The sequence below is a fragment of the Plectropomus leopardus genome, chromosome 21 (genome assembly GCF_008729295.1).
Source record: "Plectropomus leopardus isolate mb chromosome 21, YSFRI_Pleo_2.0, whole genome shotgun sequence".
NCBI lineage: Eukaryota > Metazoa > Chordata > Actinopteri > Perciformes > Serranidae > Plectropomus > Plectropomus leopardus.
This window is the reverse complement of record NC_056483.1, coordinates 5,756,714-5,784,045: the sequence shown is the minus strand read 5'-3', so window position 1 is coordinate 5,784,045 and position 27,332 is coordinate 5,756,714. Positions and strand designations below refer to the sequence as shown.

The 27,332-nt window shown below is 39.5% G+C and overlaps 1 protein-coding gene across 1 annotated transcript in view; it reads left to right on the top strand.

The window, feature by feature from the left end:
* LOC121960895 (protein disulfide-isomerase TMX3-like) overlaps positions 1-27,332 on the top strand; it is a 44,389-nt gene that overhangs the window by 4,228 nt on the left and 12,829 nt on the right. Inside the window, exons 5-13 of the mRNA XM_042510784.1 lie at positions 782-827; positions 4,235-4,315; positions 4,744-4,843; positions 5,873-5,950; positions 6,325-6,391; positions 12,179-12,277; positions 16,257-16,314; positions 16,531-16,584; positions 23,606-23,662. Coding sequence (XP_042366718.1) covers positions 782-827; positions 4,235-4,315; positions 4,744-4,843; positions 5,873-5,950; positions 6,325-6,391; positions 12,179-12,277; positions 16,257-16,314; positions 16,531-16,584; positions 23,606-23,662 — 640 coding nt within the window. The remainder of the gene's footprint in view (positions 1-781; positions 828-4,234; positions 4,316-4,743; positions 4,844-5,872; positions 5,951-6,324; positions 6,392-12,178; positions 12,278-16,256; positions 16,315-16,530; positions 16,585-23,605; positions 23,663-27,332) is intronic.

Here is a 27,332-nt window from a genome sequence, read left to right as displayed (position 1 = left end):
AAAATGACAACAGCTCACTGATTTAAAGTCAACAAATACTCAAAACACTGTTCTTTAGGAAAGAGCATTCTCACCGGGTGAATGCAATTGCATTAAAATTATGTATTTTATTTTTATTTTAATGTTTTACTGACTAGTATGTCTGGTTCAGACTAGTGAGGGGGGGTAACCTTTACTCAGCTAGTCCGCCACCTATTATTACCCAAACCATGATACTTTCTGAAACCTGACCAAGTGCTTTGGTTGCCTAAACCTTACTGACGTTTTTAATGTTAATCATGTGTTTTATACTACAACTCTTACAGTCATATATGTCATTTTTTAGTTGATCTCCTGCCACCAGTAGCCGCGCTATTTTAGGAAACGCTTCTGTGGGTTACATAGGAACAAATGATGTATGTGGTTAGATGTGCTGAAGAGGTTGTTGCAAGAAAGAAAAATATACGCATATCCCAAAATGTCAAACTGTTCCATCGGTCATCAACTATTTTCCTGACCCACTTAGTCTGAAATTACACTGTATGCCTTATATTTTTTTTCTTTCTAATGCCCTATTATTTAATTCTAACTTTACATTTTTTTATCCTTATTTTCTCTCCGGTACTTATTTGCACTGTGGAGAGAAACATGGAGAGAAACATTTTCAATTCCTGTATGTCGAACGTGCATGGCAGAATTGACAATAAAGCTGATTTTGACTTAAAATCTTTGAAGCGCAGAAAAGTTTACAAGATATTTTTATTATATGTCTTAGATGCTGTGTTTGTTTTCTATGTTGCAGGAATGGCGTCAGAGTTCGGTGTTCGCGGTTACCCCACAATAAAACTGTAAGTGACATAAACTTTTGTAATCATCATTCCTAACTTTGACACCACACTCTTGCTTTGTGTAATCATCTTTGACATGAGATGTAACCATGCACACTTTAAACTTTCTTTTTGCAAATTGCTGTAATTTTCTTAACCACTCAGCGCAGCTTTGAACAGGCCCAAAGAAATCCATAAGAGATTAGAAGGCTTATTGAATTTTGCATGGACCTACAGGGTCTGGACACAGTGTGATAATTAGTCCAATACAATATATCTGCAGATAACACTATTTCTGTGAAGCCTCTAGTGTTAAGTATTTATTAAGCTTGTGTCAGAGAGGCATTAACAGTCATTTTTTAAGGCTTTAATTTGGTGTTTTATATTATTGTATACTGTAGCCCTCCACTATCTTCACCTCCTCTGTCTCAAGTGTCTTTACATAAGTTGGATTGTGTTATTATCAGGTTCCTTTGTCTCCATTGTTGTCTTTTTTCCCTTGAGGTTTGTCCTGTTGAGATACCATTAGATGACTTATTCAGGAGGGAACAAGGTGTTGTTGCTGCTTATTTATGGCAACATTAAGTGACAAACTGTTCACACATTTTGAGCTTAAATTTGATTAATTTTGGCACTCCTGGATGCTGTTAATGATTTATTTCTTGGGCTATAAATTGTTTAAAATCAGCTTTAGCAATTTAAATTTACCTTCTATATTTTATTTTTCTCAGGTTTCAGATTTATTGATGAACAAATCAAGATATTTTTTCCACTTGTGAACTATATTTTTTGCATCTCATCACACTTTTTTTTTTCCATTGAAGCGAGAGTGACAGTTGTTTTTTAATATAAAATTAATGAGTTTAGGTAGACGCCAGCTGCTCAACAGCAGAGCTCGTTGCTGACGTGAGAGAAATGATCGTCCTACAAAGCAGACTTTCCTCCATGTATTTGAAACAGAATCATTTATCTGCATGCTGCCATAATGGGCTCCCCATTTAGTTTCATCAAGCTCATTTGGAAAACTGCCACAGGATCACGGCAGGGTTCATAACATTAAACCAAGCAAGTGATGAAACACCCGTCGTAGAACATGAGATACCTCCCTGGGTGACAGAGAGAGGCTTGATTTAGAGTTCAGTTTCCCCCTGAGTTCATTAAGCCCTGTGGGCTGATGCAACCTCAGAAATCCTTACTGCATTCTGCACGTTGTGAGAGCTCGATTCGAGCAGTTTCTTTGGCTGGAACTTAATTAGGGACAGTCATTTGTCCTGTTTCTTTTTTTTTTTTTTTTCATTAAAGGTGAGAGGATTTAGATTAAGTTGACCTCCATGATGAAGAAGCTTTTCCGAATAGATTTGCTGTTTCATCAGAACGTCTTGAAAGAGACAGAGTGTCGTTACTCAGATGTCAGACACACTTTAGTTGTGCCAAAGACAGATGCTGTTTTAAATGGGCTAAAATAAAGCCGCAACTAAGCATTATTTTGATATTGTAGATGCTTTTTTTGGGCTAATAATTATCTGTCGAGTCTATGGAATGAAAAGAACATGGAAAAATGCCTCTAACAAATTTTGAGGTCACGTCTTTAAATATTTTGGGTTTTTTTGACCAACAGTCCAAATCCAAAGATATTCTGTTTGCATGCTCTCCTGTTTGTGGCAACTTTATTAGGCACACCTGTCCATAAGATTGTTAATGCGAAATATACTCAGCCAGTCATCTTGCAGCAACTAACTGCATAAAAGCATACTGCAGACTTGGGTGAGTTGTTCAGTTGTTGTTCAAACATTAGAGTAGAAAAAAAATGTAATCTACGTGACTTTGACTTTGATGAAATAATTGTTGGTACCGGGCAGGGTGGTTTGAGTTACTTACTCTACACATGTGACTATCAGTTTAGTGTAGTTTTAGTTAGAACTGGTTTCAAATTGTTGGATCCAATGAAATGCCTCTAAATTTATTAATTCCTCCAATTATGCTTGGGCAGTATGTAATGTTTATACTTTCATACCTTCCTGAAATTTCATCGGGGTACACAGTATATGACAGTACAAGTGTGCTGTGCTGATTCCCCCCCAATGACGAGTGTGCGACTTACTTTCAGCTTTTCAGGCTCATAAATACACAATAAAAACCCACAAAATGTGAAGAAAGGCAATATTCTCATACTGGTTTTCTTTATTAAACAGAGAAATACAAACTTTTGAATTATACTTTGTCTTAATTACCTTGGTAACTCATTACAAAATACACTTCATTCAAACTTGACAGAAACAAAATAAAATTCACCCAAGCTATCTTGGTTATTCTGGCCAGTTAGTAAGTCCACCCTTCAAACAATCACCAGCTCCAGTTTGGTTGAAATAAATCCTTAATTTACCAAATTCGATATGAAAAACATGCCGTTATTCTCCACGTTCTCTCTGCCGTTGCTGGCTGCCAGCTGTTTACAGTTCTTTAGCTCACCACTACATGTCACAGTGTCTTGTAGCTCAGCTGTCTGTTCCAGCAGTAGATCAGAGACTGAGCTCTAGTGGGATGCTGAAAACCTGTACACACACACTTTTTTTTCAAACAGAAAATTGATCAGGATTCAAGATAATCTGTAATGAATCGGACTACTTAGTAATCGATAATGGCACTGGTTTCAATGAAATTTTATATATTCCCATCCCTACTCTGCAATTCTGGCTTCTCGATGAATCCATGCCACCATGAATTTAGGCAGTTTTTGGTGCAAATGAGAGTCTTAATACCTTGGCAAGGCAAGGCAATTTTTTTAAATAGAACATTTCATACCCAAAGGCAACCCAAATTGCTTTACAGATTAATCAAGTCAAAGTTCATAGTAGCCCAATCTCAAAGCATGCCCCCTAAAGACTTTAGTCATTTCATTTCAATTTCAATTTGATCTATAAAGTCCAATATTTCAAATCATGGTTAGCCTCGGAGGGCTTTACAACATACGACATCCTTCTGTCCTCAAACCCTCACAGAGGATGACGAAATCTCCCCGAAGTGTCCAATGAGCACAGAAAAAGGAGAAAAGCTTCAGATTTTGACATTTGAGAAGCTGTAACCAGTTAATATTTGCCATTTTTTGCTTGATTAAAGAACAAAAAAGCTAGAAATCGAATGTCAACTTGGTTGCTGATTCATTGTCCCACTATTGCCAAATCAAATGATTTAGTTTGAGCTTTGCCTCTCCTGTAACATTCCTCTTATTTTGCTCACCAAATAAGGCTTTTCAGACAAACCAATATCCTGAATGAAAAGTTCAGTGTCACGCATTTGATTTCCATTTCATTTTCACATGAACGTCTTCACTCAGCAGCAAATTAATCACACAAAATAATGAAAGGTACTGAACGGTTTTACATTTAAATGAAACTTTCACTCATGTTTTGCTTTTCTTTCCTCCTCAGGTTAAAGGGTGATCTTGCCTACAATTACAAGGGACCAAGGACAAAAGACGATATCGTAGAGTTTGCCAACAGGGTGGCGGGGTAAGCCTTCAGTCACCACTTCATAAACAAATGACGTGGAGCTGATAAATACGTTTATTTCACAGCTGTGCTAATAAGAACCATCCGAGGAAGCTTATCGATGTAGGCCATGTTTGTTTCGGAGTTCAGTGGGCTTCCCCCCTCTGATGCTCCAGTTTAAGCCACTGCATCAGCTGTGCCTGACAGATTTTCTCCTCCTTGAGGGGAATCAAGCTAGATCCATAACAGAGGGGTTGATCAAAAGCTTGGCTCGGACTTCACGGCTGCACGTTGTCGAGTCTCCACTGGGTGGTGCCACCAGCTCAGAGATCAAGAGCAGAATTGTTGGGAGTTTCTCCATCAGAGATGTTAGTGTGCCATTTTTTGTGCTGAAAAAGATTCTACTCATTAAATGAGCTAATCCGTGTGGGTTTTGTTTCCCTCTCCAGTCCAGCCGTCAGGGCGCTTCCCAGCAAGCAGATGTTCGAGCACATGTTGAAACGACATGATGTGCTTTTTGTGTATGTTGGTGGGGAGTCTCCCCTCAAAGTAAGCAGCATTTATGTCATGAATCCAGTTTTTATTCCAAGCACCCAGTTTCTCCAGAACTACCACAATCCTAAAACTTTAAAATATGTTGTGTAAAACACCTCGTAGTGACAAAGCCTTTACGATTGTTTAAAGGGATGGTTTGGAATTTTTTGAAGCGAGGTTGTATGAGGTACTTGTTCAATGTTTTACCTACAGCAGTGATACTCAACTTGCGGCCTGCGGGCCAAATCTGGCACCTGAAAGGGTGCCGGATGGTCCCCCAACTATTTTCTATTTAATAATAAAACATAAAGTGACACCAGGTATTGTTTTTGTTCTTTCAGTATGCACACGGTGCCAGAGTGCATAAAACAGTATCAAATACAGCTTTTAATACAGCTGTCCAAAAATCCTAGAAATGTCCGAATATCCTGGAAATATCCTAAAATCCTAGAAATATGTATGGGGCTGCAGCTACTGGCCCCTGGACTCCTATCATTTTGCAAAAGTGTCCCCCAAGCAAAACAAATGGCGTATTCCTAACCTGCAGTAAAGCCAGCTAAAAATGTCCCACTTTAAACAAAAAAAAAAGGAAATTTATGTGTAAGTGCACGCTATATTCAGATTATTTTCACCATTCAAACTTTCAGTCAGACGGCCCATTTCAATGGGCAATCTATTAACCCTTTGAAACCTGTATTGACACCACGTTTCTTGTGCTGCATTAAGACGCCTTTCATGAGTATTTAAACCTTTGAACCCTAAAAAGTTGGTTTGATTTCTTCCGAAAAGGGCAATTGGCAACGTGGCAGGAATAAACAATTTGTTGCTGACTCCTCCACAGCAGTAGATTGCTTAACTTCCATGTCTGACTCCAGCTTGCTTCTCCAAACTGGTGGCATATCGACAGACATCTATAGTCTGTAATACAGACTATAGATAAGTACCTCAAACAACCCCACTTAAAAAAAAGTCTGAACTATCCCTTTGACACTGATTTAATGGAAGCTATTGTGTACGTGCTGAAAGACTCTTTTGCCGTTGTAGGAGAAGTACAACGACGTCGCCTCTGAGCTCATTGTCTACACCTATTTCTTCTCGGCTTCAGAGGAAGTCTTTCCAGAGGTAAAGCTTTGAATTTGCATCCCTTTGAATTTCAGAAAAAGAACCTGAAATCACTTGCGGACTGTTCCATATTTCTTTACATCACACATTACTGATACTCTTGAGTGTTGTGCAACCAGTTGATGTTTCTATCCTTGCTAGTTTCCTCGATTAAAGTAAATAATTACATTTATTTCGCATCGTTATCCTCCGACAAGAACATATACAGACACCAGGCTTGTGTGCTGTCTCTGCATTATGCAAAACAGGATAAGTTTGCTGCAAAGCGCTGCTGCTTACGGTCTTGTCCCACATTTTACAGGTGCACATACATTCATGGGGAAAAATGATTTATGTACTTAGATTAAGCATCTTTTTTTTTGTTTTTTCAACAGTCACTAACTTTGCCGGAGCTTCCTGCGGTTGTAGTCTTTAAGGACGGGGCCCACTTTACCTACGATGGTGAGTATTGTGTCACTTTCTTCATCCACTGTCTTGTTTTGTTAAATTAGTCATAAAAAAGACATATAATGGGCCAGTAGGGTGCTCTCCGTGTCCTGCTCCTTGTCTTTTTCCTGCTGTGGTGCTCTTTTTTCTCCAGCTGTGTTCCTCTAGTTTTCCGCTCTCTGCTGCCGTTCTTTCATCTTCCTCACCACACTGAGTTATGGTGTGCCTGGCCCGTCATAAAGCACCCAGGGCTCTGCCCACTATTGTGTGTGTGGTGAGGCCAGTGATGTTGTGGTGATTTGTCTCTGGGCGGACATGTATAGCAGGCCGGGGTGGATGAGCGTGAGAGACCACAGTTTCAGTGCAGAGCCAGTACTGTATACATGCAGTCGTGTAATGCCGAGAACTGAATCATAGCAGCAGCTGTCAAGTCTGTGCAGTCGAATCATTTGTGACACAGGAGGTTTAGAGGAGCTGCTTTTTTCAGTCCAAAGCTTCTCATCGCCACAACATGAGCTCACCACATTCCTCCATGATGTCTTGTATTTTGCCGCCGCTTTTGGCGCGAGCTGGGAGGCGGAAACGGAAGGGGAGAGCGTCAAGACACAATGACAACACAAACGGACACCAGTAGTGGCTGTTGGGCAGGTTTGGTGAACGGTGTAGCACCCGAAGAACAAAATCCACCCCCGCCAAATTTTGCGAGCTCACATCCATCTGCTCCACCTGACCATTACAGAAGGGGGGCTTCCTGCACCAGAACCGCAGCAGGAGAGGCTCACCACAGCATACACTGATGACAAAAACTCCACACTCTGAAGAGTCCTCTAGGACCTTGATACGGAGGATGTGTCGGATGTCTAGCATTGCCATGGTGACGGCATATTAAGCTTGTCAAGGACTGAGAAGAGGAGCAGCGTGGCAAAATGACACGGCTTTGTCCTTCCTCACATGGTAGATTTCTCCTTCCCCCCCTTTCAAGCCTCCAGAAATAGTTGAAGGAAAAACGCTCTAATTATTATTGGTTATTGTAGGTGAAAATGAATGAAAAATAATGAGAGTACAGCTCATTAACCACTTACCTACAATGACAGAAAAAAGAAATTTCCCTTTCCGCATCAGAGAAAGCAGCTCGCCTGTTCTTTTTTTTTTTTTTTTAACCTCCTGTGGTTCTCAGCAACCGGCTTCCTTCCAGCTGAGCTGTGTTTCTCAGGACTGGTCTCACTGGAAGTCGCTGCCTGGATGTTGGATGGGGGTATAAATGAGGCTGAGGCACCTTGTGTGGTTTTCTGTGGCACTCGTTTTGCATGTTGTCACTTTTTATCAAATATTATTTGGCTAAACTTCTGAGACATGTTTGCATAGGCGCGCAGCGATACTGTTTTATGGCAGACTATAGAGCGATGCAGGGATGACGTTGTTGGCTTCGCCTTCGTTCACTCAACAAAAGACAAAAGGATTTTTCAGTTTGATTTTAGATTATTTCAGAAAATAAGATCTGTGCCAAATACCAGTTTATGATACTTGCGTGTTTTGTTCAGGAAAATAATCATCACAAATGAACACCACTTTTATGATTTTTGAAGCGTAGATGCATCTTTTGAAGTAAAAAGCTAAAGTTAGGCAATAAACAAACTACGCCATGGTTGCATGACTTGACATTGCTGCCACAAACAAGACTGTAAAGCCGCGTTCGGTGTAGTTTTATCAGGCCAGTTATCAGTACAATAGCCCCAAATTATGCTGTATCAATTTTGTTCCCCCCACCTTCAGTATTTTATGTTGTACAACAAAACCTGAAAATCTCTCAACTTTGTGTTATTATTTCAAAACCTGTTCAAAAATCCTGTTGACTTCATGATGATAATCGAAGTGCAGAACTGCTAACTCATTTCCGTGTTTTCGGACTCATTCCTGCAGCACACTGTGGCTTTATTGAAGTGTGTAGATGTATAACACACATATTGCATTTTTTATTAGCTCTCTCGTTTATCCTCCAGCTGCAGAGTTTTGTATATTCTCAGAACCAACAAGCAACCTTTATCATCAATTCAGATTCAAAATACTTATGAGAAATTTATATCACATTTGCTGTTCTTACTGTGCATGTGTGACTTGTGTTTTTAAACAGTAGACGCCAGAGAGCGAAGCCACACCGTCCAAACGCGGCCTTTTGTTTTGTGTAAAATGATATTTGACAAATCGTTGAGCTCTGATTGGTTTAGTGCACATCACAAACAGCGGCATCCCTTTTGTAGAGGGCTGTTAAAATATGGTACAGCACAGAGGCTCATACATATTTAATAACTCAAATCCTCAGTTTCATTCAGGTCTGCACCCTTATTTTGCTTCAAGGGCCAAATGGTTTTGATCATCCTGCGCGTGCAGTGAAATCTACGTGGCTACGTATCAGTGCTGTGAGGAGAGAAACATAATTGGGTTGTATGTTGGTCCACACAGCATGCTGATGCACTCGACTGGAGTGTTTTTTCAGACATGTTTTTAAGTGTGAATACACATTAGCTAATACTCAGAGCTCAGCATCAGGCTTTCTGTTAATCTGTCACAGTGGTTTATGGCTTGGCCTCGCCGCTCCTTGTATGGAAAGTAGCATAAAGCAGCCGGCTGTGAGCCTGCACTCTTTTGCATGTGTTTATTGGTAGCACTTAAATGACAGGCAGATTAACAGTCCATGAATGTGATGACGAGACGAGATCACACTTGAAAAGGTGCTAACACAGTGATGATATTTTGACGGCACTCATGGATTGTTTTCTTATTTGAAGTGGGAAAGACGACAAGGTCAGTGTGGACGACACGACCATATTTCCCAAACATTCAGCTGTATCGTGATTAGAGTTTGTTTACATTTTAACTGACTGGTACCTGGATTCAGAACTGGTAACCAATGCTACCTTTTTTTGGTACTTGTTTTTCACAGTAATAACAAAAATGTTATTTTTGAACAAGCTGCATGGTTGAATTAGTTGACTGAAACGGCAGAATTATTGCAGAAGATCACCACACCATAAAAACTGCTAAGGAAAGGCCTGAGGACCGGCTTCAACCTGGCCTCCAAATTCCCCAGATCCCAATGTGATCATGCATCTGTAGGACATACCTCAGTGCTGCTTACTTCTCCATCCAGTGGTTCTCATGTTTGGGCTCATCTGTGTGTTTTCCAGTGGCGCTCAAACATAAGAAATCAATACATTGTGGAAAATGTTTTGATCCTTGCAGGCTGCCATAAATAAAACCCTGCAATTGACAGGGCATATTTTAATACATATTTTAGTATTTTTTAATATAAAAAAAGAATTGATTATTTGTCATATGTGATAATAAACTGAATAACTTTGGATTTTTGGACTGTTGGTGGGATAAAACATATCATTTAAAGATGATTAATGGGTTAACAATTTAACAAATAAATGGCCCAAAATTAAGAAAGAAATGAGTGAAAAGCTACAAGAAAACTACCTTAAAAATAAGCAAAAAGAAAGTCAAAAAATAAATATAAAAAAAGACCCCAAGAAATTGCTGAAAAATACATTTTTCACAGTAACATAACTGTAAAATATATAATGAAGATAATTTTAAAATATATAACTAACAGAATTAATTTTATAAAAAAATATAAAATTGAGAGAATTATAAATGTAGTTTTCTCAGTTTTTTTTCCTTGTTTATCAATTAAAACCCCTTTCGTATTTTCAGATAATTTACTTACAACCTTAGCTTATTTGTTGCAGTTTGCATGACATTTCTTGCGTCAAGTTGCGCATTCTGTTTTTTTTCCTTTGCTTTTGAAAGAAATTGAATCAATTTTTTGGGGGGGTTAAGAAGTTCAGTTGCTGGTGAAAGGCGTCTGAATGCAACACAAGAAAACTGATCAGGGTGTTAAAGGGTTAATTGAGATAATGGGGAGTTTAATTGATAATGAAAATAATCTTTTCCATAATTTGGCTTCACATATCTTCCACAGATGTTTCCCATCCCACATTGTAGCCTTTTTGTTTCACTTTTTGCAGCCAGCCAAAGCATTTTCATTGTTTATCTTTAAGAGTTTCCTTTTTGTATAAAGTAAGAAAGCGAGACATGCTGTCCTGTCATCTCAATGAGCTTTCTTCATCATTCTTTTCATCCTCTGCCACTTTCTGCATCTCATCCTGTTTTGAATTATCTTTGATGTTCGCTTCCTCTTCTCCCTCTCTTCCGCTGCTTTTGTTTTTGCGTTATTTGCATTGTGTTGGAGGTCATCCGTGCCATTAACCTCCATCCTCGAGACGTGTCAGAGCTGCCTCCTCCCTCCGCGCCAAACTCTGACACTGGATCATCCTCACTCCACCCACTGTCTGTTTTCATCCCCTTCCTGGCCCTCATCTTTCTCTCTCGTCTCCCGCCGTGTGAACTCCGGGCTGACAGGCTCCTGTAGGGCAGTATGGAGATTGCGAGGTTGGCGCCCTGGAAGAGAGCAGCTCTAATTTGTTTGAAGGTGAAGCAGGTTCAGTCGGTGTAGAGGGTTCATCGCGCTCTATGATCCCAGTATGGGGCCTTCGGCTCTCTCCCTTGCTTCTGGGAGGAGCGAGTCGGGCAGCTGCGTGCCGTCTATAAAGCCAGAACATCTGCGGAAAGAATGTCTACCAGATTGACTGACTCAGCAGGTTTAACAACAGCTCTGCCTTTGCACAGCAGCAGCAGCAGCACTGAGAAATAGATGCATTAAGGTCATTTCGATTCTAGTATAAGCTACGACCTCTGGGGGTTTAAACGCGTGTTCAGGTTTTAGGTTGTCATGTTCAGTATTAAGCTCCCAGCTCGTTTAGGGAGCAGTTAAAGAACCATGTTAAAGTCATCAGTGTTGTTGTAATTACTGTAATGGTAGCAGAAAGGTCATGATAACTTATTAACATGTCATAATGAGGTCCCAGCTACATTTGACATCAATTATGAGCATCCTGTAGTCTCTCTCAGCCGGAGAAAACAGTGCTGTTTGAGCAACCTCGCTACACCCTATTTCTACCCTCCGGGGACAGACTCTGGTTCTCGTTTGCATGTTTCCTCCAGATGTTAGGGTAGCAACAACATGTGGTTCTCATTCAGGAAGCAATCCTTTATTTTACTTCATTTTTTTATTTATTTATTGCACTTTATCTTTTTTTTGTGCCCAATGCATCTGTTGAATTATGCATTCCCTCCAAATGTGTAAAAATCTGCCAAATCTGTGTCCTGAAAATGAATGTACTACGCGTGTAGAATCATTTACAAACCAAATGTGTTTTTTCAGAAAGGCATAATAGCTGTGAAAATGAGGTTAGGTGAGCCAGCATCCCCGGAAAAAAAACAGCATCTATTGTGAATGAAAATCACATTTTATTTCATATCTTGACAGCCAGCTATTTGATAAATGTGAAATTAATGCTTTTCGTGGTCAAAATGGTCTTTCATTTACATCTCGACAGCCAAACTGATACATTTGATTGTTTACCTCTGGATCGATTCCCAATCTGCTCACTCTGACTCAATCCAGCCGCTATTTCAGAGCCAAAACAGCCTCCCTGACTACTTAACCCAGAGGCAGCACTCTGTCAAAACAATTTCTGATCATTGTTTAACTGACCCCTGTCTATGAACGCTCGGCTTGTGTCCCGCTCTTTATTTTCCAGAGAGCGCACAGGTGGTAAACACTGTGATCTTCTTACAATCCAGGCATCGATTCGCTGTTGTGCTTTGTTTTTAATATAGACTGGTTGTGTGCTGAATGTCGATTTCTGAAAGGTTCTGTGTGTCTTCGTGTTGCAGAGTACGAAGACGCTAGTTTGTCTTCGTGGGTGAACAAGGAGCGATTCCAAGGATACCTTCAGATTGATGGCTTCACACTGTATGAGCTCGGAGAAACAGGTGGCGTATGCATAAAATTTGTCATCCATAGTATGTTCTTCACTTTCATGATTTGTTGTTTCAAATAACTTTTTTATGTCGTCATCCTCAACCGCGGTCTGTGTGAATACTCTGCACTGTCCATTAATCCCTGATTTTTTTATTAACCTTTGATTAGATAGGAGTAATAATAATAATAATGATAATAACAATAATAACAGTAATAATGCTAATAAAAATTAACTTTATTCCTATAGCGCTTTTCTAGAGTTACAAAGTGCTTCACAATACAAAACCACACAATATATAAAAAAATTCAAGGCAAAACATCATTCACATAAAATTCAATTAAAATATAATACACACACATCCATATATATGTATAAATACCAATACAAACAAGAGGTCCAAAAAATATCAGTCTATTATCATAAAAGATAAAGAAATGGAGGAAATTATCACATTTTTCCATTAAAAAAAAAAAAAACACCACTTAAACACCAATTAATTGTCCTATTATTTCAGCTCTGTTTTATTTTCGAAACATTATAAATGGCAAAATCATGTGCATGATGATGATTAATATCAGTGTATATTTTTATTTTTTGGTGCCCATTTTACTCTTAATGACGATTGAGTCAAAGTCAACAGTCAACATTTTTAAATTACAGCTTGATTACCAGCACATAATAATTTGAAGTGCATCAGCACGCAGCTTTACTCAGCCCTCTTCCCTCTTTAATGCTATTTCACACTAAAATCTCTATTTAGCTTCCCGCTCCACAAATATCCAATCTACCACATGATGGCTTTATAATTAAAAATCAAACATCTTAGCGCTGCTCTTGTCAAAAGTTCCTTGTAGAAATATCAGCATTAATTGTGTGTCAGGGGTTTGATGGGGAAGTCTGTCACTTCCTTTAGATTAAGACCATGTTGTGCTGTACGCACACTTTCTCTCCCGCAGGAAATTTAAGCTCGACAGTGAAATACAAACCGTCTCCTAAACAGCAGTATATTGATGCTGTGTGCTTTCTAATATTAGATACAGTGTTTTACTGCTTTATGTGCAGCTGACTGCGATAAGTGACGCTCAACGGTTGGATATGAGTTACATTTGTTGCTGTTTACAACCATTTTTTTACTCATTTGAACCAAATTTGCAATTTATCACTCTGAACACAAAATATTCTCTAAAGCACCATAATTGGATAAAACGCTGTGACTGATTAAAGACGGCATACTGTAGTCTGCAGCTTCAGTCTCTTACAATAACAGAGACTTTAGATCGAAGTGAGTTTGTGAAAACGCCATAAAATCTTCCAGCCTTGTCTGTAAAGGCTTTTCAATCAAGTGTCCAGTTTCATGCTCAGTGTGTGGTGGTGAAGTGATATTTTAATGCTTTAAAAGCCTTATCCCACGCAAGTCTATGTGCCCATAAATACCAGTGTGACCAAGATCAATGAAGAGCCTCAAGCTGTAATTTAAATCTATTCATGGGTCAAAACACAAAAAGGGACGGAACACAAAAAGAGACGAGGATAATGTTAAAAACAAGAATATATTTAACAGATTTGCAACACAACAGTTGTGTTTTCTTTGTGGTGCACAGAAAGATTGGAATTTTCTCAAAATTTGGCCCATAAACTCAAAACTTTGGGCACATCATCACTGGATTTAGATGTCCGTTCAACACAGTCAGCTGAATAAACAACATCCAGTCCACCAGCCATGGATTAGAAAATGAGCTGGTCCAGTCTATAAATACACCTCAGCAGATTTTAAGAAACACCATGCCTGAAAGTTGTTAGATGATGTCTTGTCAATTGGATTACATCACTTCACAGTGAAGGGTGCGAGCACTAATAGCTCTTTCTTTCAGCTTTTACCGGAATAAGTTACATAAATCTAAATCTAATTGTTAATGTCTTGATTAACATTTCTCCTCACAGTCATACCAGAAAGTGAAAATCAATGCATAATTATAGTCTATCAGCATTTTAACTACATTATTATCACAAAGAAAGAATAAAAACTGGCGAATGTTATATAGAATGGGTTATGACTGAGCTGTAAAGCATCAGTAATCATTATCAATAATCATCATTTTAGTCATTAGGCAGTGCTTTGGTAGTCAGTGGTTACAGTGCATGCCATATAACTGCAGTTTTTAGTTTTATTTGACCTTTTGTTGCATGTCTTACTTCTCTTTCTCTCTCCTGCATTTCTATGCTATCATGTGTTAAGTAAAGGTGAATTGTACAATTCCTATATAGTGACTAATGAGAAAGTGGTCCCCTTTTGTTTTAATGAAATACTTCAACCACAAAATGATCATTTGTATATCAGTTACTCAAGTGTTACCTTGAATTCATGAAGAAAAGTGTGTTTTTCTTGCATGCCTCCGCTGTAAACCCAAAAACAAAGAAAATTCTGGATAAGAAGGGGGGAAAGATCAGCAAACTATAACAAAGCATCGGTTTATAAAATGTCACACAACTCATGCAGCATAATCCAAGTCTCATTTATCCAGTTGAATGCTCAGTACTTCCTGAGTACACGCATTTTCATTAAAACCTTTCTATATTTAAAAACTTTGACCTTGCAAATGAATGGCACACATGGCCAACAAGTTTGGAAGTGATTTAAATTGCGATATTTTAGCACAAATACATGTGTTTGGGATAAGTTTGCAGGGATGTACCGGTTTCAAGGTTTACCATGGTATGAAAATAGACGGTTAACCATGTATGTTTGCTTATCTACGATACTGGAAAAAAATGCAACTGGACAGAGAACGGAGTAATTAGTTATTTTCAATAATTTCATAGTGTTGCAACCCTAGTTTAGGAAGTACTGAGCATACGACTGGTTAAATGAGACTGTGATTATACTGCACATGTTGTGTTGGAGTTTGAAAACAGATGTTTTGACGTAGTTTTGCTATTGTTAAATGTGGACCCCTACGACTTAAATTTCTAAAAAAATGTTTGCCGTATTCTTTGTTCTTCATGAAGGCATGAAGAAAAAAACAAAAATTTCTTCACAAATTCAACGTAAAACAGGGTGAGTGATTAATATACAAATGATCATTTTATTCCTTTAACCTGAGATTGTGGCATCGGCGTCAGTTGAAAACATTTTGGCTTAGAAGTCCTGTAGTTGAGCAACATATGAGTTTAGATCTATTTTTTTCTGACAGTATATGAATAATTGATACAGCTACATCAACAGCCGATTCTGTGCACCTAGTTAGGCACTACAAAGACTTAATTATGCACATTTTTGCAGGTTGTATTCCCACGAGGATGTAGGAAAAAAACCACAAAGTAAATGATACATAAACTTTTGTTCACTGTATTCCTTTTTATCCCCCCGACAGCCTCAAAACAATGCAATCAAAGTTATTTTGAGATTATGTTGATGTGATTATTGCATATGGAAGAGCTGCAAGTACTTTCACAAACAGAAGCTCTAACACTTTCAAAAGTCTTTCCTTTTCACACAATTTACACAACAATCTGCATGTGAAATATTTCTCTGTTTAAGTACATCAGGCTGTCCGCTTCCTTTACATAACTTCAATAACCACCATCAGTGACCACCAGGGGGCAGGCTGGTTCTCTCATCCCAACAACAAGAGGTTTCCAGCCTCAAACCAATACAAGAAGTCTGAATAACAGACCTTTTAAGTTGTGTAACAGTTTTTTTTTTAAGTAGACCTATTTGTCTTGTCGTGGGTTTGGGTTTTGAATGGCACTGAAATAGCTCTTCTGCCAGAAAGTGACCACTTGTTTCCTGTTCAACCAAGTAGAAAGCCTAAGCTAACTTAATGTTTGAGTGATGAATGAATAAAGCGCTCTCGGTACCCTCTTCCCTTTCTGTCCCGCAGTTGAGAGGTGATTCGTCTCCTCCACAGCCTCTTATCTGCCTGCCATTGTCTTCTCAACCTCTTTTTGTGTGTGCGATTGTGATTTGTAATCCCTGTCTGCCACCTCAGGCAAATTGGTGGCGATTGCAGTCATCGATGAGAAGGACCCCACAGAGGAGAGTGGCAGGTACAAAGAACACTGAAATTAAAAAGCGTGGCTCTATATAAATGACTCCCACACACTCCCACACCATAGTTGTGCCCAAGTGCACAGCCTTCAAATAAAGATAAGACTTGCTGTTATTGTTTGGATCTTCCCACAAATTACAGGCTTCAGTCTAAAAACAAAAAGGTTAGACTCCCGAATCATGTAGTGTTTCTCTCTCCTCTCATTTGCTTTTAGATTAAAGACCTTGATCCAGAGGGTGGCGAAGGAATACAGAGAACATTTTAACAGGTAAGGCACGGATACGCCATGAGGTCAAAGATGAATATCCAATTTATACATTTATTCGAGGTTGGTGCGCTCACCGGGGAGCGCTGCCTGTCTGTTCGCGAGCAAGTTTATGCCTTTGTCGGGGCACGTCTGTTTTGGTTGAGGTTCAGTAGAAAGGTAATTATGCAAAATGTCAGCTTCCAAATATAGGTGTTCTTTTCAGCTGTCAGTCAAAAACTCAGCTCGGTTTGTATTAATGCATAATTTCTGTTTTCTCCGGCTCTGACTGGAGATGGGATGTTTGTGTTGCGCTCCGCCTTGTTCGACCTGTTCTCTTACTGGAGAGGAACCAATTAAACAATGCAGTGAATACAAAGAGGAGATGCACTCCAGATGTATAATTTCACAGCAGTATTGTTGTTATTGTCGCTGTAAGAAGACTGTAAAGGTCGTAATAAAAGCAGGCGGGGAACAGAAATGATGCAAGAACACACATAACCAAATGTTTTAAAGTGGCAGTGCGTAAGATTTAGGGCTCTTTATGCTCAATATTACATTTGTATATGAACACGAATGGAGCCCTCTGCTCATACTTTGTTTGTTATTTCGTCCATATTTGTGCACTTATTCTGAAAGCTTAAGGATACAGACGACGGAGCAGTACCATGGGACATAATAGGGGCAGTGTAGAGTAATTCAAGTGCGATACAACTGTAGGAGAGGACAAATACTTTTAAAAAATAATGGAGCAAAAGGAATCTGTAATATATTGAGAAGAATTCTCCATCCACATGTTGTTATGTATTTATTTTATGGCCGCACAGAGCACCACCATCTACAGCACTGCCTCCATTAAAGGTGCATCATTACAGCCTCCTGCACCTCGTTTATTGTTATCCAAAACTTTTGACTCTGCCCTCTAGTGCTATAGCTTCATCTATTATTTTTATCTAACATAAATGAGACATGGCTGTATCTATTTTCATAAGTAAAGGGTGTAAAAATGAACCGTCTGAAACTTCTCCCAGTTAGAATTAGTGTTCATTGTTCAGGAGGTTTTTTTTACCTGAAGCTGAATGATCCACAGACATCTTCTCTTCTTCAAAACAAACAACTCATCTAAATTGGTAATATACTGAAAATGCAGTTTCATGTTGAAAAATCAATTTCTTATGCTGTTTCGGCTCATCAGAGACTGGCCGCCATGTGTGCTTAAATTTTATAATTTAACTAGACACACAGGAGGTTTGTACCAGGAGCCAAATTATCTGCAGAGCTCTTCTCCTCAGAAACAGCTCCAGTAATTTAAACTGAAAGAAGCTCCACATTAAAATGAAGTGTCTTTTCAGTGCTGCTTACAGCTGGCGATGTGAAAACACAAATTGCCCCATCTATAACTAGTGTCTAGTTTGTCCATTCAGGGCTACTGTAGAAACATGTTGGTGCAACATGGGGCTCCGATGACAAGGGCCGGCTCCCAATGTTAACATAAATGGCTTGTAACAAAAATATGATTCTTATTTTTCGGCATGTTCTCACTCCCGACTCAAATATCGCTGCTTTATCAGTGATTTTTATCAGTGATACTATGCACAGACGTACCTTTCGTGGCGGTTTGATATGCAGCGGATCACAGCAGTTGTTGATACAGCAGGCAACCACCCAGCTTGTTAAATACCACTTAATTTGTCACTGGTGCACAGAGGCACCCTTCACAGCGGTATGAGATGCACTGAAGGGGAACTTTGTAGTGACGTGGGCAGCTTCGGTAGCATAAATAGTAAGAACGTTTTTTTTTTTGTGTAGCACGGGTGAGAGGATGGGTCAAACAAACATCAGACTTTCACCCAGGAGCCTGCTGTTTGTGTCCGGTGTAAGATCAATGGCTTGCTTATTTTAATCACAACTTAGTGTGATAATATGTGTATCATGCTACGTAAAAACCATACTTATTTTAAAGCAAGCCATTATATTTCTATCTAAACCAAACCGTGGATTTTTGTTGGCTAAAGTTGAGGAAAATTAACCTTAAAAGAAGTTTATCTGAGGTAAGTTTATTTTTGAAACAGACTGTATGTATGTAATGATAAGAACTGCACTGTTCCTGTGAAAACAGAAATGTATTTTGAAAAGACACAATGTATGTGGAAAGCCAAAATTAAAACGTCCAAATCTGACACGGAAGTGTACCTAGAGCATCATATTTGGACGTGGTCCACTGACAAAGTGGCGTTATTTGACGAGTTGGGATAAGAAGTGATGATACACTAGAGAAAACATACTTGTTATATTCCATTTCTGCCAATATATCCCCCTAAATCCTACACACTGGACCTTTTACATGGGGCCCCTGAAACAATTGGTGCGTGTGTGCAGCAGCAGGGTGATTTAGTGAGTACAGTAGGTAGGTCATCCTTTAGCTGGAGGACCCAGGTTGAAGCTGAAGTGGCTTGAATTCAAATCAGCTTTAAGGTCGCTGTTCTGTAGCCGACCCGTATCTCTGATCACTCCCCACCGGGCGGCAGGCGACAAGAGGATTTCCTCAAAAGGATTAATAAAAGAAATGTATTACATTTTCATCATTATGTTGCGCTGAAGTTCCTCACTGTGCCCCATCGTTGACCATGTTGCTTCATCAGATAGATTTCTGCTTTTTGTTGAAGAGGTGTATCTCAAACCGCCATGATCAAAGTGTTTCTCCCTCTCCGAGCATCCCCATTAGGGCTGATTGAATTACACAGATTCCTATCATCAATTGGACTGCTACTCTGTGCTGCTTGTTTTTTATTTGAAGGCTTTAGAGTTTGAGAAGCCCCACTGAGATCAGAGCTGCCTGCAATGTTCTGACACACCTAAACGGTACTTGTAATTACAAGTTGTGGGCTCGAGTGACGCCCCCGGTGGTGGGTGGCGACAGCGCACAGACTGTAGATCATAGGTGGTGACTGACATTTGAATGTGCTGAAGCTGTTTGATGCAGCAATAAATGTGGTGGTGTTCAGCTCACCCACCATTTGTAGCATTTTGACAGAACAATGAATGCAGATCTGAGAGGGAGCTAGTCTTTGTGTGGGGGGAGAAAGGCACATGCCTACATGTTCGCAAATTGCACTTGTGGGAAAGTCAGATTTCGTCAGTTAGTGGGTGTGTGTCAGGCTGAAATTCAGCACCAGTTATTATTGTCTTGACTTTCATGTGCCAGTTGGTGCACAGAAGGTTCGTGAAACAAGAAACCTCATCGCAGAGAGCTTATTCACATGGACCTGTCCATAAATGGTCCCTGGACTCTAAAAGTTTCAGATGATATAACTTCCTGAAAAGACAACGTCTTTAAAATTTGGAACTTTTTAAAGGTGCACTAAATATTTTTATGTTTACAGTTGACCTTTCTATTCACTTTTTATTCTGTGCTCCAATAACAGTTGAGCAAGCTCACAACGATCACAATCACATTATTGCGATAACTATAGAAAATTAAAAATATTCTAATGGCGATGCATTCAGTCAAATCAGTCAAATTTATCTTTATCTATTGTGGGTTTGTCTCTTTTTCTGTAAGCGTTACGCTCAAAATATGAGTGTAGGTTGTGGAGAGGGAAACAAAGCAGGAATGAAAAGAAATAGAAAGTATTTAAGAGCTGCAGCATTAAATACACTGTTCTGTCATGCATATTATTAACATGATGTCACTATTTCATTTTTTAAAATATCACAGTTATCGTCAGCACCGGTATATTGCAAACATATCACATTATATCATCCACCCGCTTGGAGGCCAATGGAAACTTTCCCGTTTCTTGTTATACTTAGATATTCTATGTGCTGGGCTCGTCTATATTGACAAAAAAATACAAATTAAAGACAGGGGACTTTCATAATCTTCATGAACACATTATGTATGTAATCACATTTTAAGTCACGTAATATCACATTAGTACAGATAAAGTCAGATAAAAAACATCAGCCAGATTTATTTGCTCTTTATTCCAGTGGTTACGTTAAAGGGATTTGGAAAAGGACATATGGGTTGATTGCCGACATATTTTTCAGATGACGTGAGTTGTCTTTAGCCATAAAAGATCACAGCTAACATTCGTTTATATTATCTCTTGTGTGCCTGAAGAAGTAACTTTATACAGCCAAGAGAGATTAACGTTAAGTCAGCACCATGGTCTGTTTTCTGTAATAAATACAAAGAGTATTTAACTGATCCCCAGCAGGGGAAAAGGGGCACATACCCGCAGTGCTGGAGCGATGTTGACTGATAGTCTCTTCATCTTCGGATCAAAAGCCTCAATTTGCGATGTTATATCTTGTTCAGAATAGTTAAAATTGTGAACACACCCTTTCATCACATACTAAAGTGACTGCTGGCGGCCTGAAACTACAAAAACTCTGCACAACAGAGCTTTGGGATTTCGAAAGGGTCAGTTGATTTGATATGTAATGTGAGAGATGTCCTTCGAACCCACAGACAATTATCATTATATTCTGTAGTCCTCCTTGACTAAAGGGAGCTTTAATGTGTCCTTTAGGTAATTATTTTGGTTTGGGGTCTGCGTTTTTACTGATTTGGTTCGGTCTCACCACCCGCCACTTCCAGACGCAGCAGGCAGCTGTTTTCAGCAAAAAAACCCTCATAAATCCACTGTAAGCCACCTGCCCAGCACCGAACAACAAATATAGTTAGTGCCTTGATGGGTGAAGACCACAATTTAAAGCTAAATGAATCCTAATGTTGTAAAACTGTTTGTTAACACATTTCTCATATCAACTTTATAAGGTCAACATTGCATTAACAGCTCGTTGTGCTGCATGTGGCCGAAATAAATCAATAAATGCAGGTTTAAGAATATTTTGAAGCCACTGGCCCAGTGGAAGGGTTAATAAACAGAAATGCAGTACTTACCAATATCCTGTCCAGGCTCATTTTTAAACAAAATCTCATAATCTGAATACTTTGAAAGATGCATTTATCACATAAAATATTTCAGAAGGTTGCTTGAACTTTATTATTGTTTTAAAAACATACTGTTTTTATATGATCTTTATATCTTCAGTGAATAATTCCTGTCTGCAAAGATGCCTTTCGCTTAAAGGGGACCTATAATGCTTTTTCTTCATTTTCTGTAATATATACAATATTATGATGTCGGATGACCATTTTAAATTTGGTCAAAGTTTGAAATAATGAGGTAAATATTTGTAAAAGTAATCTCTATGAGCAAATGTGAATACTCTATTTCTGATGTGTTTTCTACTAAAGCTACAGGATGATGCCAGACCATGCTGGATATTCTGTATCTGGTCATCTGCTCCAGGCACGCTGCTGCGTGTTTACATACACTGCTACATGTAGCTACATGCTAATGGTAATGAAACATGTAGTTGCAAATGTTGTTAATTTGTCCCAGATTTCGGATTATATTCCTACTGGCACATGACCAGTGGCAATTTTCTAATAAGAGAAATTGCATTTATACACCATTACAGTAATTTCCTGGCTGCAAGTACACTGCTACATGTAGCTACATACTAACATCAGGGAAATATGTAATCCTAGTTGTAGATGTTGTTAATTTCTCCCCAATTTCGGGTCATATTCCAGCTCAAACATGTCCAGTGGTTGTTAGAAGCTTTCATTGGTGATTTGTCATGGTAGAGAGTGCAGCTATACTGCGTTTTTTCCCCATAGCCACTACTATTATACTATTTCCCAAAACATACTGTTTTTACAAGATCATTGGTTGTTCAATAATTTATTCCAGTCAGCAAAGACTCCACGTGTTGTAGTTTATCTCTGAGAGCTTACATCCTCCTGGTGATGAGCGTGACGTAGTTATACTGTGGAATTTTCTTGTGAAATACAAACCGCCGTTGGTTATTTGGCAATGGCTACAACCCCCACTTCGATTTTCCCAGAAATGGTATCTCTGTGGGAATCTGGCTTCAGAAAACATTCCTGTTTTCATCGGAACCACATGACGGCTGATAACATCAATGAATATCGCTTTCAGTCACAAAAATGTCCGAAGTTAATTGAATAACTTACTATTGCACAGTTCCACTGGGAACATTTAGCCAAAATCTTTAACTTTTATAGACAAATCAAAGCATTTACCAGAAATAGTACTTGCTCCATGTTTTTCATTTAGTTAGTCACCCCACTTGGCCAGTCTGCTCAGTGGTTTGGCCAAGAAGTGTCACTGCTAGTGGGAGGGAAGACAAACTCAAAACAGGTCTTTAAATAGTGATGATAAAGTAAAAAAGAATTTGATTTCCACAACACATTTTTGTGCGCCTCAATATTGACGCTCCACCATCCGTCTTTTCCAGCTAATCCGTTACTCACACTGTTGCCGCCTTCACAGCGGAAGTAACAAACCGACTTTTTGATGAGCTTTATTCCCAGTTTGGCCCACTATTGTCAGCAATATTATCCCTAACACAGACTGATTTTTTTTTATTGCATCCGCTGGATTTATTATGTAGTTGAGTCTCTTCATAATCATGTCATTGATATAAGCGCAGGCACTATTGTTTAGCGCCCAGGGGACAAACTTGCGAGACGTGGCCATGATTCAGTATGAATATAATATATATGTAGAGGCCCACATAATCAGTCATTCAGTGGAAGTCACTGGCTTTCCTGGACTGGTGCTGCCCCCCCTTCGCTTCCCACAGTACACTCTGCTCAGACATAGTGCAGCACAATGAGATACAAATTGAATTCCTCCTCCTGCCTTATCGTTTAGATAAATCACCTGAGTCTCCTCTGTGGCGGAAAAGATGAGAAACAGGAGACAGCACAGGACGGAGCTTTGGGGATTTTTTTCTTTTTCTTGCAGTGACAAAATCCCAGTTTCCATAGCAAAAACATGCAATTCAATTCAATGTGCTTTTTGTATTTGTGCTGGAAACTTGGCGCCCCAATTTTATGCACTCCACCGAAACAGCAAAAAGTGCTCATTTTGCTCTGTTGTATGTTTTTTTGATGCACTGTTTCACTTTCTCATGCCACTGATTTGTCTTGCATCTCCAGGGACTTCCAGTTTGGCCACATGGATGGGAACGACTACATTAACAGCCTCATTATGGGGTGAGTGTCACAAATCCAGCCCAGCTCTCTCTTCTCATGTCACCCTCTTCTTTCTCCACCTCGCATTACCTTCTGTCAGCTACTTATCCAGGTCTGGACTGACTTGTAATACCAGCCTCTGCCATTAAGGATGCTCTCTTGTGGAGAAGTCAATTACACAGACAGACTGTCATTTCTTTTTTAGTGGAAATTTCGACCCCCCGCCATCATGCACGCATGAAAAAGCACACGAGTTTCCCACAAATCTTCTCGCGTGAGGGCAAGAATATAAGAGGAATTTGCGGATAAGGCCATGCATGGATTAAACCTATAGCGCTCATGTGTTTTAATAGCTTGTCAAAGAGCAGCGCTAATGATGCAGAGAGCCTTGCTGCAGCAGCTTTTTGCGCCCAAGCAGACTGCTGGTGTGTCGTGCTCAGAGAGGCCCCACAACTGACATCCCACACTTTTAATTAGAACCCCGCTAGTGTTACAGGCCAGCGGGGCTGCAGCAGTTGGCGTGTCTGTTTTGTATATACCAGTGTACAGTATCTAATTATGTGTGTCTTTGTATAATGTTGTGAGTGTTAGTGTGAGAATCTGCGCGCGTAATAGGCCGCTGCAGGATGTTATTTTGATTTGAGCACATTATTGTTTGTACAGGGGAGATTATAGCAGACATGGTCTCCTAAGTCCTGCGTAATTAAAAGTGTGTCGGTGAGTACAGTTTTGGAAATATGACGACACTCAAACAACGGGCTCCCGGTGCTCAGCCGAAATTAGACAGGCAATGTTTATATTTAAGGATAAAAGAGGTGATTAGCCGGCCTAATTTTGTATGAGTGGATACAATATGTATCTGCTGGGTTTTACGGGCCTGAATTTGGCCGCTGCAGCGCGGGATTAATTGCCCTCCTTTGAGGAATGAAATCCTGGCCTGTCAATGTCCACTAATTCTCTCCCTTAGGAGAGCCATGGAAATAAATCTGATGGCTTTTTATCCCGCTTTCTGTCATCACAGCGATTACTGTGTTCTGGCAGCGGTCTGTCTGGCGTAAGGCTGCCCCTGCTTTCACCAGAGGCACACAGACACACTCATGAACACACACATACAACGTGAGCACCACTCTGAGCCCGAGGCTGTCTCTGCCTCTGTCTAAACGTAGGATTATGGCTAACCCTGTATATGGAACGAAAGAGATGTGAGGTGACTGAAAAGTGCGTGACGAAGAGAAGGCTTGTCATCACAATGACTGACGAGAAATGTTGTTACCACACATTTCATTTGTGTACTATTACTTTTATTGAACCTCTAATACATTTATAACATGAGTGCCAGCAGAAAGTCTCAGCTCGCGCACAAGTAAAGTTCTTTTCCATTAACTTTCATGATTGCAAAGTTTTTCAGTTTTTAATGTTTTTATCGACAAATACCAGTCTTTTTATTGATCGATTTTCAACAAGGTTTTATGTCCCCATGCATCCAAAATGTATGTTTCCTGGCCACACTGCGATAATCGTTATCACAGTTTACAGTGAGGGTTTTTAATTAGTCCTCTCGCAATAATTAAAGCTCAAGAAATGCCTCCGGTAACAGAAAGTGAAAAGAAAATGAACCAATGAACTGCAGATAATGAGCCCACTGAGTCCCACTACAAAAAACAACCAAAAAAAAAGTCTGAAAATGTGTGAACTTCAGATTGTTTGGAATGCAAATGGTATGCAGTTTGCACCTGGATTTTATTCAATTTTAACATATGTATTCGTATTTTTTAAAGGATTGTTCCAATGTTTCGTTTTCTTGCTAAAAGATTGATGCCACTCGCGTCTTTGCGTTAAATGTGGCGCTAAAAGGCACGCAGTTAGCATACATCAGTTTAAAGTAGCACATCCATCAGGGCATTATTTCACCATTTAACTCTTAAAGCCACAAACTGTTGTTTATTTTTAAATATAAAAATCTACTTCTTATATGTAAATTAAGCAGATACAACAAGTTATTTATTGATCTTGAGAGGTGCTAGTAGGTGTAATTTTAAGTTTGGACAGAACTTGGCAAGCTGTTTCCCTCTTCTGTGAGCCTGTATGCTAACACAGGCTAATGCTGTAACGCCATAGTCAACGCACAGATTTGTTTCCCAAAATGAAAAGCTATTCTTTACACATACAACAAAAATCCATATGAAGGGGATTTTCTGCCTCATATTTAAAGGGACAGTTCACCCCAAATTCAAAAATACATATTTTCCTTCCTCTTCATGTAATGGAACTAGATTGCACTCAACATTTGGTGCTTAAAGCACCAAAAACTTAAATTTGAAAAACTCAACATCAATGTCTCTAAAATTACGACCCGCTTACTCAAGATAATCCACAGGCCTTGTTATGACAAAATTGAAAGTAGCAACTATTTTCTTTCGACCAAACTTCAACCGCTTAGCTGAAGAGGACGCCATCAGTGTTTACATCTCGCACTGCCACGCTTCCTTCTGCACGGTGATTCGATTGGCAGGTGGAGTTTTGTGGAAAGAAAATAGTTCCTACATCAAACTGTTCACAACAAGGTCTGTGGATTATCTCGAGTAACTGGGTCATGATTTGTGCAAAGAGACATTGATGTTGTGTTTTTTAAATGTATTTTTTTGGCGCTTTCAGCACCACAAGCCGAGTGCCATTGAGTTCCATTATATTGGGGAAAAAAGGCAGACATCTCTACAGCCGATATGTCCAACACTCTGCAGCTAAACCAAAACAATCTAGACTGATAAACAGCACTACATATAAGAGGAAAAATATGTATTTTTGATTTTGGGGGTGAACTGTCTCTTTAAGTATTAGCCAAAAGTTTTCTTCATATGGATTCAGTTTTGTTTATGTGTAAAAATTAGCTCATCATTTTGGAAAATTGGCTTATTTGCCCTCCTGCAGTACCACACTTACCACTCTTGTGTCTGTGCGATTGATAAATAGCAGTACAGGTAAGAGGAAAAATGTGTATTTTTGATTTTGGGGCATGCTGGCATCAGTTTTCAGTGTTTACTCAGACGCCAAACTGCTCCTTTTATAATCCAAATAAACATGGATAAAATTCCTCCTGCATTAAAACAACAATTAGCTCTAATTACACAGTATGGCAGCTGTTTTTGGCAGTGGAAACGGAAATGTCTTAAATGTGTTTTTTCTGCCAGCTGTAATTCTATGGAGTACAGTATATGACCATCAATTATGGGCGGCAAACCCCCAGTAGTCTCCACTCACAGAGGTGAATAGGCTAATCCATATTTATTTTAAATCGGTGCCATCTGTTGGAGTAGGCTGGATGTCAGATGGACTACACATTCAAAATGTGTGTGTTTGTGTGTGTGTGTGTGTGTGTGTGTGTTCGTGTGATTGCAAATCTCAGCTGGAGAGACTAGTGAGGCGTTGATGACTCTACCGTGTGGGTGTGTGTGTGTGTTTGCACTCCCGATCTCAGCTGGGTGGTGGATTGGGACAGTGATGGATACGTGTGCGTGTGTGTGCAATTTGTTGCTGGATTGAGTAACACTGCAGGGATGTGAGGTGGCAGTGCTGTGATGGACTGTTCGTGTGCCGGCGTGTGTGTCTAAGCACCAGGATACCTTATCTAAGCCAGACTTTGGTGTTGCGCGAGACGTGTGAAAGAGGGATTGCTTGTTTATATGACCTTGTT